The sequence below is a fragment of the Cyprinus carpio genome, chromosome A16, assembly GCF_018340385.1.
Source record: "Cyprinus carpio isolate SPL01 chromosome A16, ASM1834038v1, whole genome shotgun sequence".
Lineage (NCBI taxonomy): Eukaryota > Metazoa > Chordata > Actinopteri > Cypriniformes > Cyprinidae > Cyprinus > Cyprinus carpio.
In genome coordinates, this window is record NC_056587.1 from 11501351 (window position 1) to 11513967 (window position 12617).

At 36.1% G+C, this 12617-nt stretch overlaps 1 protein-coding gene and 1 pseudogene across 1 annotated transcript; both read left to right on the plus strand.

Annotated features, from left to right (window-relative positions):
• Positions 1-243: 243 nt before the first annotated feature.
• Positions 244-5855, plus strand: LOC109066412 (annotated as a pseudogene).
• A 1540-nt stretch (positions 5856-7395) lies between these two features.
• On the plus strand, positions 7396-9268 carry LOC109066413 (protein S100-A12-like). The gene is made up of 3 exons (XM_019083438.2): positions 7396-7552; positions 8073-8204; positions 8475-9268. The coding sequence occupies exons 1-3, from the start codon at positions 7475-7477 to the stop codon at positions 8646-8648; spliced, it is 384 nt and encodes a 127-aa protein (XP_018938983.2). The 5' UTR covers positions 7396-7474; the 3' UTR covers positions 8649-9268.
• Positions 9269-12617: the final 3349 nt, after the last annotated feature.

Below are 12617 nucleotides of genomic sequence, written 5' to 3' on the forward strand. Positions count from 1 at the left end.
CTGAGATACAGTCCTTCCTCGTGTGACAACCTAGCCCCAGTCTCTCTTTAATCTCCTCTGAATTAACTTTAAACTGCTGTTAAATCATCTGTTTATCAATAGTCTATTACTTCACAGTTTTCAAGAGAGGTAATTCCAGGCATAACACTCAGTACATCTCTTTCTTTGTCTTTCAGTCGGGGTAAAAATTTCCTTCTTTTCCTCATCTGTGCCTTTGTTATCCAAGGCCCAGTGAGTAACACGATGGAAAATGTTGAATGGGCTGCAGACAGTGTGATCTGCAGCACATAACTTTTCCATAAGTCAAACACAACAGCTCCTGCGGCTTGAGTCTATCTGCAAGAGCATCATGTTAAAGATATCACCAACACACCTCTTTCAAAAACACCAACATCTGATAAAACAAAGTAGAGAAATTATTTTGAAATTCACATCATAATAACTTAAAGGGATAGTCCAGAAATCAATATTATTCAATATACTAAATAAATATCAAATATTCACACACACACACACACACACACACACACACACACACACACACACACACACACACACACACACACACACACACACACACACAGATCTATTTTCTTTCCAATTTAATTCTAAATCTTAAAATCCATGTGAATTAGGTAATCAAAATTACAGTAGTGTTGTACATATTTCGTTTTGAAATCCTGAAAACATCTTTGTTTATTGGTGGGTGAATCAATCACTCAAAATTCCAATAATGACTGGGCAAACCCGCCATTTTTTTTTTTTGTCTTTAATTTATTTACTGAGGTTTGAGGTTTAGTCATGTTTGAAGTCCCTCTGTTTCCTTTTCAGCTCGTACTCTAAGAAATGTACAGCAGTTCTTGGCGAATATTGGTGATGTGTGTAATGACAAGCTGGGTCTGCCATATCAGAAGTGCACTAGGCAGTTGCTGATGAGGCCCATGAGAACTGCATCTAGCTGCTCTCTGTGTTTCCTGGATGGATTCCAGTCTTTCTGTGAGCTCGCACGCTGTGCATCTCTGGTATATGATTAGTCCCTTGAAAGCCCTTTCATTACACTCTTATAGGAAACCGTACAGCCACAACGCAATGATTCCTTACTGTAATTTACAGTATCCTGTTTATTTTCTGCGTCACATTGGTTTGGTTTTATTATATTTGGTATATTATGTCTATTCTGCCATTGCAGAATTCTTTCCTGTGACACAGAGTACAAAGTCTGCTCGATATATAGTTTAATGATGATATTTGCTCCTGTGGGAACAGTTTGTCACGTTTAAGTACCCTAAATGTTACAGTGTGAAGAGGGGTGGTCGTGTTCCCATGTGTACATATGTTGCACATTCCTCAACAGGATGATCATGATCTGACAGCAAACTTAAACATGGACTCTATAGAATCAGCTCTAAAATAATTGATTACAGCCTTATGGAACAGAAATCTTCTGTTCAGCCTAATGCACTTCTGAATAATAAACTGAAAACTGCATGTCATTACTAAAAATATTTTTTAAGTCAGTTTGCACAAATGTTATTTTTTAATTAATGCTTATTGTTTGATTTAATGGGCTTTTCCGGCAGTGGGACAGCTGTTCTGCATCTTACCATCATATATTGCTGACCAAGTGAAGAATGCTTTGGCTTTTCGTAAGTACAGCTCCTCTGAGATTCCTACTTTAAACAGTACTGAGTGATTCTTAACGCTTTTAAAACTTATTTAGTTACTCTGAAAGAAGCTTATTGTTTAGTTATTGCCATTTTGTTGTTGTTACCCATAGCAACCAATGCAGCCTTTAATCGAATTAAAAAGGAATTTGAATACAACATTTATACCTCCAACAACTTTGACCTGCTTCTAAACAACAGTCAGTCCATGCAGGATGCTGCTCAGGAGATCATGGAGGAGGTTTCAGAGGAGCTGGGCCTCCTCCAGGAGCTCAAACTTCTACAGGCATAGTTGGGTTTCTTCCTGCTTCTCTTCATGTATCTCCAGTATGTACTTCCTGTTAAAGACAACAAACCACAGTAAATAGTCACAGACATTGAGACATATTCACCATGTCAGAACTGACATAGAACTCTTAAACGTATATTTGTTTATATTTTTAGTCAAAATTGAATGGAGCTGTTCAGTTTTGAGTTCAGAAAACTGGAAGAGAATGAGGATTTTTGAGCCATGGGTTCTCTCGTTCTGTTTAGGAAAAAAAAACTATAATAATAATATTGATAATTAATATTATTATTAATAATTTTGTTAATATATACAGTACAATTTTACTCCTCCAGGTTGGCCTACAGATTGACATCATGACCGAACAGCTCTATTGTGGAAAATAAATGTTTTTTATGCATTTGTGAACAGGGCCATTCTGTACAAAAATCAAGACCTTCATAACGATAACTTTGAAAACATCTTCATAACTGACCAGTTTATTGAGCTGGACAGGAAGTGCTCCAGACAGGGCAAAGCAGCTGTACTTCCCCTCAGCCACAGAGAAACTCTCACCTACATCAGGCCCTGTAAGTGTATACCCTCTGTGGTTCTTCGGTCACTTCTGACCGAAAAGTTTTACAATAAAAAAATTTAAAAATCGTAGCTTCATCAGAATGGTATGAAACTTTGTGACTTTTATGGTACTTGGTATATGAACACACAAAAAAATTGGGGACAGGATTTGACAAGGCTAAGTGGTCGTAAAAAAAACAGTCACACTCAGGGTCTTCGCGGTCAAAAGTGACCGCCATAGGAAATGAATGGGAAGTTGGCAAAAATATGAAAATACAGAGATTTTTTTGTGCGTACAATCTACAAATCAGCCACGATGCCTAAAAAAAGTACACAACAGTGAAGGGGTGAATCTCTAAAACATCAAGAGTGCAAAACAGACAAACACACTCACACACACACACTTATACACACATAAACATACACAAACAAATGAATGTGTGTCACTGTAAAAGCTAATTTTGGAAAATGTGTGAAATAAAATCAATTATTTAACCACAAAGTAAGAAAAAAAGCACACAGCAATGAAAGCATGAAAGCATGAGACTGTAAGCCATCAAGATTGCAAAATAGACACACAGAGAGAGAGAGAGAGAGAGAAATATGAGACTGTAACAGGGAAAATTGAGAATATGTGGAATAAAATCAATGAATCAAAAAAATGGGGAGACATTGGATCCAAAATGCAAAAGTCTCACACTGTGTTTCTCTCTTGAACACACAGGCATGTGCGCGCGCGGACACACACACACACACACACACACACACACACACACACACACACACACACACACACACACACACACATAGAGTAATGTAACACTGTAACAGAGAAAATTGAGAATATGTGAAATGAAATCAATGGATCAAATAAAGGGGAGACATTGGGTCCAAAATGTAAAATGGTATTGCATGAAATTATTGCTCACTACTCCCACCAGGAGGCACCAATCTGACTTAAAAAATGGATTTTAAAGGCCTAGTCTCTATTTTAACCTGAAATACAGCATTAATTGAAAAATAATGAAAATTGCATATATTAAAAAATATATTATTTTCAATGGGAAAAAATAGATCATAGGCCTAATTATTGCATAAATATTAATTAATACCATAAAGTTCTCTAAAAATTCAAAAGAAAAAATATTATTGAATAAAAATATATTACATTGATTTTACTGGGGGGAAAAATATTTGATTTCAGGGGTCCGGTCACTTTTGACCTTGAAGGTCCTGAGTGTGACTCCTAAATGAAGAACCCCAGAGGGTTAATTGTTGTGTACATGTGTCCATTAGCAGATAGATGGTGTGGGGTGAGAGGTCAAAAGGAAGGAAGAAAGGAAGTGAAACAGAGCTGAAAGAGGCTGAGAGGTTCAAAAATGTGGAGGAGGACCCTGAACTGAGAGAGGAGAGATTAACAAGGAAAGATGAGAAAAAGTTCAAAAGGGAAAGGTCAACAACTACCAGAGAACAGGGAAAGTGTTTCACACTCAGAGAGACAACATGTCAAAAAGTTAAACTGCTGTATTAATCTGCACTAAAACACTGAACTGAACACAAATCTGAATGTTTGTTTTAGGAAACAACAACAACTAATTTATGTCAAACTCTACAGTACATAGCTGTATTAACCTGCGGAACCTCTGTTCAAATGTTCGGGGTCAGTAAGTTTTGAATGAAGTCTCATGCCCACAAAGGCTGCATTGGATCAAATATACAGTAAAAAAACAACAACAATAAAATTATGAAATAACTGCATTTTGTTCAGAGACCATGGCTACTCAAAATAACTGAAAATGACATTTAGAAACCTAAATTGTCAATGTTTTCCATTTAGTCTATGTCATATTAACAATTTTGCATATTGTTTGAGCCTATGCAGTCCATTGCAATATTGATAAATTTCCATATTTTATTTTTAGGACATTTTGTATGATTTTGTACATTTTTGGTACCGTGTTGGATCGACCAATCTGTGTGAAGCAAGTTTAAAACTACTGATCTAGAGCCCCCAGTGATACTCCCAAAGATATTAAACTGTAGAATTCAACTTCACCAGGTCCACAGAGACACACATCTGCTGGCTAATAAGTCCTAGACTGACTAATAATGACTCTGCCTCTAATGTCTTCTTCAGGCTCTCTGTATCTGACTGTGAGAGAGAGAGATGGACTATAGCAGGTCAGATGTTGTCTTTGCTCAGGTATATGGTCATGATTGTGATACTGATAGCTGTTGACCTCATGGTGTTCTGGGTGTTTGAGCTGGCACACCACCAGGCCCAGGGTGAAATCGTGACCCAAAGGTACACAAAGTGAAAATCACAGCATGGTTTCAATGCATGTTTTTCTTTGTTGCATTCCACAATTTCACTAATACTGTATGCCACTGAAAAATGTAACTTATTATATTAGCACTTTCACTCTTATTTTCACATTCCAATAGGCTACCTTATTTAAACATTTTACATTCAAATAAAATAGTAATAATATGTTAATGATTTGCTTACTTTCTATATATTTGTTAACCATCTAGCATGTTCTGCCATATCTTTTAGATATTTTACCATTTTAATTATTTATTTTTTTCCTGCTCCAGCTCCTGTAGTGGTTGCAGTACAAGTGAATGGATCTGGTTATGCCTCAGATATCTTTAGGGACATTGCAGCCTCATTTGACATCCTGCAGAAAGGAACCATCACTGTGCTTAGCAAGAAATGTCTTATGCTCATTGGTACAAGTATCATTAGACATTTGTACAAAAAAAAAACCTTTGTACTGTCGGTCTAGATGTCTATTGATGTACAGTGACTCCTAGTGGTCAAGACTGGAACAACAAATAGAACTTACCACAGCCACGACCACAAATACTAATACAAATTCACTAATGTGCTAATGATGTCTGTGTCAACTCAAAGTGTGTTTAAGATAATTGTACTGAAACCTTAACTAAAATTCAACTACTGTCGTTTTAAAAAAAATATTTTAGTTTTTAGCTTTTTTATTTTTTATGTATTTATTTTTTATATTGTACAACTGCACTAGTTATCGTAACTCAATGATAGCAAAAACAATAGATGTATGCAAACATTTAACTTTCATTTGGTTATGGCTTGCTGGTGGCTACGTCAAACGTTTACAGAGGTTTGTGTGTGCCACGTAGAAAGAGAGAAAGAGAGAAAGTAAGAAAACAAAATATTCATTTATTCAAAAGATTCATAAATGTAAATTATTTGCCAATTATTGACTATGCTGGTCACCCTGAGACCTTCTTAATTTTAAAATTTGATCTATAAAGAGTATTATGCCTCATGGAGGACAAAGACTTATGTGTACAGGTTTGGCTTGTAAAGGGACAATGAACTGAACTAGTTTATTTTCAGTTTGCTTTTATTATGAATTCATTATCAACATTCATTCAATTCTTAAAGTAAGAGAAAATTAGTGTATACTACATGTGTGCATGTTGCAAAAGAGAATCCAGTTCCTCCACAGGCATATTCTCACCCAACAGGGTTTTTGAGGAAAAGCCCTACTGAAGGCTGTAAAATGAAACAGGGCAGACCAGCAACATGATGACATTAAACAAACATTGGCCAAACAGTAAGTATGAACCTTTATAAAAATAAAAAATAAAAATCACTATAACACACTTGCTGGATAAATTATTCTCTTCTCGAAAACATATATAGCTATCTCTGTGGCTGAGGGGAAGTACAGCTGCTTTGCCCTGTATTCGCTGCGCAGGTTGGTTTTCTTGCTCTAGAGAAAGGACTGATATCAGAACATCTATAACTGGCAAAAAGAAACAGACTGCTAGACCAACCTGCTGGACAAAATGATTTCCTTTGACAGGCCATTACTGCTCGCTGTGCTTCAGACTGATGGGGAAGCTCTGTGCTATCTGTATGGCACCCCTCACATTCCACGAGGACCAAGAGCTGTATGTCACATGACAGAACAATGACAGACACTTTAAAAAACATTTTTGGAATGAATACAAGTTAAGCTCTATCGACAACATCTGTGGTAGCTATAACACCAACAAAGACACTGTCACTACTCTCTAAGCACACTTTTTTCAACGAGGACGAAACAGTCTAGTTTGTGGAATCTGCAGCTTGTATTTAACCTGGCATATTCTTTTCAAGGTGTTGAGGGCATATATATTATAGAATTATTACTAAGGAAACAGAATTATATTAATGGAGGAAAACAGATTTTGCATATACTACATACAGCTCAAATGAACACATTAATTTCAGTTAGATCATTATTCTGATTAGCTTTTATTTTGCCATTTTGGAAATGTACAGAAAAGTTCTACACATAAATACTTACATGTGTGAGTTTCAGAGACTCCAGTGATGAGGAGCAAGCCAGTTTATGGGAGACGGCTATAACATCACCTTAGCCTGGCCAGAGCATAAAGAGCAAGAGTAATGATCAGGTGTCCAGAGTAACTGAGCAGCTTTGTCACATATTTCTCATAGATCAACAACATCAAAATGTCGAGGTTAATAACCGAGTTTAAGGCCAAAGCTGCTGTATGCTCTCAGATTCTTTGGTGTTGAATATAAATCTGTTCTGTTACACCAACAGAGGCATACATGATGAAACTACAAAAAATGTTCCAATGTTATCTCATGTAATCTCATCACATCTGTCAGAATGCGGTTGGTCTGGTTACACTGTATTTACATGAACATGGTTGTCGGAGGAATGTTGAGTATGAGCTGCAGTTTCTTCACCGTAAAACAAATATTTAAACTATTTCCATCTTTTATTACATTAAACTCAGAAATACCAGTCAATCTCTGCGTGTATCGCAAATTAACAAATATTCTGTTCACGACATATTCCCTTATAAACTCAGTATCGTGTTACTCAATACTATAAAAGCGTGGACATCACTCGCGTGCGCGTGAACAGTGGGCGGGTCGGAGGCGCGAGGCACCGCTGGTGAGGTGATGAAATACCGTCACTTCACTTCACCTGCTCTAGTTTCCGCATCCGCATGGGACAAAACAAGCCCAATGGCCACACAGGTAAGCTTTTGTTTTTGCTGTATTTAAAAAGTTTATGTTTTAGATTCGTTTACTTACAAGGTCCACTTGTAGCTATATTTCACCAGTATATTTTATTTTTCGTTATAATTTCCCTTCGATGTAAATGCAGAAAATGAATTACATGTATTTACGTTGACAACAACAAAAAAAAAACTGATTTGTATTCTTAATTTGGTCAATGTGGATTAATCGCAGTCGTGCAAGAATAAAAAAAATAAAAAACGATTTTACTTTTAATTAGCTTTTTTGTTTGTTTTGTTTTTTGTGACCAACGCCCAAAGTAGATGTCAGTCATGCTAAATAGTCCAGCACAGGAATGTATTCTAAGAGTAGCCTAGATAGAGGTAGTAACAGGTCTCTACAGCTCCCAACTGATAAACGGAGAATTTCATGAGGAATGCAACAAAGCCTTGCCGTTATGTGTCGAAGGGTGGTTTCTGTCAATGAGGGATGTTTATTTTCAGCTGTGCTTGAGTCTGAAACTATGCTCACTCTGTAGTACACAGATCTAGAATTGGCCATAAACACCTTGGTCACAAACTTCCATTCAGCATCTCCTACTAATGCTGACACGCTCACAGCCCAGGAGTTCCAGAGCATGATCTCCAAAGAGCTGCCCACCATGGTGAAGGTAAGTCAGTACCTACAATCCAACCGTGACACTGCTTAAGTACATTTCAGTCTCTCAAAACCCATTATAATATCAACCTAAAAGCTACTTCCCAGCAAACAGAGAACATTCTCAGAATATTGGCAAAAACTTAAAATTTTTAGAACATATTTTTGTTAGCTGGACTGATGCCATTTTGTCTAGGACAGACCAAAATTACACTTCAAATAAATATGAGAAATTATCATCATAATTTTTGTTAAGTTTCCCACACCCTCTATTCTCTTCCAGACAGCAGGGGACCAGGAAGGACTCAACAAACTCCTGACGGAGCTGAATGTGGAAGAGGGCAAGGGTGTCGCATTCAAGGATTTTTGGCAGTTGGTTGATTCTCTGGCCACTGCTCAGTTTGGATTGCTGAGCAAAGAGAAACAAGTGAAATGCGTGAAATGTAGTCTGATGTAAGACCGGCCCTGAGCAAACAAGACCGATCAACATTACGTAGGTGTCCACGACAGCCCTGAGAAAACACATCAAATCAGCAGCTTCTATTTCCCATCACCCTCCGCAATACTGTACATGTCACTCTGTTGGTTTCTTTGGTATATTCGCTGAGGTCTTATCATAATTAAGCATTGTTATAGAACTTCCTGAAAAAATACCCAACAAGCCCTTACGACACAGCCCGTGAGTAATCTCTTTCATCTGTGTAACCTGAGCCACACCTGCCTGGCCAGTACGATCTAGTGGCTAATTTGCTTCCTCATTTGTTCTGGTGCTGCAGGTTTTTTGTATTATTGTGTCACGTCAGGTCACGTTCAACCTGCCCAATCTTTTCTTTTACATGCATATAAAACTGGAAATTCTTTATGTGTTTGATGTGACAACTGTGATCATATTTGATTTAACTGTGGGCCACAAGTCTGTTTGTGCAGACTGACATGCATTGCAAAAGAGATAATGTGAGCAAAATATATTGTAGAGGGAAATAGAGACATGACACCACATATTCTGTACTGTAGTTAACTTTTTGGTAACAAAATGTGATTATCTGTGTTGATACTATTAAATATGTGTTAAAGGTTTCTCAGTCTGAATGATCTTTGAAGTTTACAGGTGTAATGAAAGCGCTCTAAAAAATTGATGGAGAGGGTCTTTATACATCTACTTACTATTTAACGCTGATGTTAAAATGTCCCAAGACCATTTTAATTAAAAATATATATATATAAAAAAAGCATCAAGGTGAAACTTAATGATTATTTACATTGAATGATAATTTAAAAAAATCTTGATAACAAACAATTCTACATCACTTATGTTTGTGTAAAGACCCTAGGCCTAGATATACAACATAAAAGTAATGGAATAGAGTATACAAATAAGGGTGGATTTTTAATACCGTAATAAGTTGTGATGTAGGGAATATGTTTCAGAGTCTAAACCTCTATTTCATTCAATTGAGAATCTCAACAAATATTTATGAGCACTATTTATTCATATCACACATTTTAAGCTAAACTTTCATAAACTCACAGTGTACACTACAGTCCCCGGACTCATGGTGTCTTGGACACCAATATTTTAATAATTCATAGATGATGAATTACTGTCTGGCAATCTGAGATTTTGATATATAGAGCTAAAGTTTTTTTATTATTATTATTTCTTTTATTGTATTGTTTCTGATGCTGACATGGAGTGTATGTGTTTTTGCTGGGGTCAAACTGACCTCAAACAGAAACTGTATTTTTTAGAATTAAAAATGTAGGCCTATGAAATGAAAAGAGCTGGAAGATGCTGATGAAACTGATGATGGTTTGTCATTAATCACCTTTATGCTAAGAGTGCAGATACTTTATTGTTCCTTAAATTTGGAATACCTTGGTTCTCTCCTGTCTTTTGCTCCTCATTCATTTCTAAGATCCATTTATATCCACTATTTAACCACTGATTTTAAAAGGTCAGCTTGATTTAGCACATTTTGGTGTTCTGCTTTGGACTCTGCTGTTGTACTACATATGATATACAAGAGCCCTGCAGCTCTGAGCATATGAGAACTTTTCTGGTCAAACTAGTTGAAAGACAATGGTTTAGTTCCTTGAAATAAATACAATATGAAAACCATTTCTAGTTTCACTTACGTTTTTTACTTCCTCCATTTTCTTATTTTTAAATGACTGTCAGGAACTTCGAAAAGTGTGCACAGAGAAGAGTAAGATAGGTACATGTTGTCTCATTAAACTACATACCTGTAACTGATGAAATATTATATTTATCCTATATAAAATATTTTAAGAAGTTGCTTGTATGTTTGTGTAATCTATTCTGCCACATTTGAGAGCCAGGTGCATTTTGAAAGCCTCAAGGCCAAACTGACTGACTGTGTATGCCTTATGGCCTACATGACTGCGCTTATGAATAGAGAATAGAGAAGGAAGAACCGGAGATGGGAGATGTTACAGGATGAGAAAGAGCAGAAATGTATAATGTGTGTAAAACTATATCATATATTAAAATCTAACAGCTCTTTAAAATCCTAAAATGTATATGCCTCCTCAACTTTGGGCACCTGGAAAGTGGTAGATAAGAGAAGTTCTTTTGGAAAACAGACTAGCAGGTGGTTTTCTATAATGAAAGAACTGTTTTGAAAATGAATAAACAAGTGTGGAAAATACTAGGAATGACGTATCAAAGAATGGTCTGAATACTCATTTGACAGTGACCGATAGAGAAACTGTATAAAGATGTCAGAGACAGATTAAGATGTTTGCAGGCATCTCGGCTTTGTTGTCTTTTTGCAATAAAGTCTAATTTTGACTTCTGGAACTTATGGCCTTCTGAGCATTATTTTGCAAGACAGAGGAGACTTTTCTCCACAGCACAACAACAGAGAGTAATTTAGTAAGACTTCAGTAACTTTTTTCAGAAGAAACCCTCAAAGTCCAGGTCCTAAATGTCTTAAATGTTAATTCGATGACTGATAGAGAGAAACAGCAATAAAGCATGCCTTAGCTGTCATAATATATAAGATAAACAATAAGATTAGCTAAATGTTTTTTTTTTCTTTTCCAGTTTGATCATTACTCACTATTTTAGCTGATTTATTTATTTTTTTTCAGGTCATGAAGTAAAACATGATTAATATCAGAAAACAACTCCTGTTATGGCCACCCTGCTGTCTTTGCGTCTGGCAGACTGACATGGGAGTCCCTGTTCACCATTCCATTGGCTTTAGCATCTTGCAGGGCAAGTCCTGGTAGCAAGTCCATTAGCTGGAAGCAAAACAAAGGGATAACTGGAGGCAGCCAATACAAACCAGCACAGAGTCGTCTGTGCAAGTGCAACCCTTAACTTAAAGCAGCAATACTTGGTGGCATTGCTTGCTTGGGGATATGTAAATATGTGTACTGCCTTAGGCTAACTGAGACTTGTCACAGCACTTCCATATTATTGCCCTTTGTTGGTCTTGATTGCTTCTGTTGTTCTCATTTGTAAGTCGCTTTGGACAAATTGTCTGCTTAATGACTAAATGTAAATAATAGTTATTTTTATATTGTTTTATATTTATTTATATACACGTTATAAGAAAAAAATGTAAGCATATTTATAATAGTATAAAAGTACCACCTTGTGGGTGATTTTCATGAAATATTCAGTTTGACACTATGTACAAACAAGTCAAAAGCATATATATATATTATAATAAAAAACCATGAAAAATAAAAAAGCTGCAAGCAGCAATTACCGGGGTTCAAGCACTTTAGGTATGAAAGCACATAAGGAAAAAGACATTATTTAGCCACCTAAATCAATTATAAAAAAAGGGTCAAATCCAGGTGATTTACCATAGACATATGATGTTTTTATAACATTTATATATATATATACACATACACATATATATACATACATACATAACTATGGTTAAAACATCCGAATGATGGATTTGTTACAAACATGCAGCTTCTCACTTCAAGTCTTTGGCACATTAATCTTAATTTTCAATAATATTCAGTATTCACAAATGGAATTTTATATTGACTACAGCAGAGTATCCATTAGTGAGCAATTGATGTAATACTAAATTTCTCCAAATCTGTTCCAATGAAGAAACAAACTAACCTACAACTTGGATGGCCTGAGGTTGAGGAAATTTTTAGCAAATTTTCATTTTTGGGTGAACTAAACAAGAACAACCACAAGTGAGTCTTCTATGTCAAGAACTTGTATCAAAACACCTTAGATTTCTGCAGTTACCTGTCCCTAAATGTATTAAACATACATTTAAGAATTAGTTTCTCATATTAGTTTCTAATCTATGCACTCCCCCAAAGACAAGTAGGCACACAGACTTATCTCTTCATGGAAATCCACCCACTCCTTCCAGGACATTAAAAACAGATTCCACTCCACAAGGCTTGTACAAGGCTA

Excerpts from the sequence above, each read along its gene's own strand:
- LOC109066413 (XM_019083438.2), top strand. The coding sequence starts at position 7,475 with ATGAAATACCGTCACTTCACTTCACCTGCTCTAGTTTCCGCATCCGCA. Across the intron at positions 7,553-8,072 it reads CAAGCCCAATGGCCACACAG|TACACAGATCTAGAATTGGC; the intron begins GTAAGCTTTTGT and ends CTCACTCTGTAG. Across the intron at positions 8,205-8,474 it reads AGCTGCCCACCATGGTGAAG|ACAGCAGGGGACCAGGAAGG; the intron begins GTAAGTCAGTAC and ends ATTCTCTTCCAG.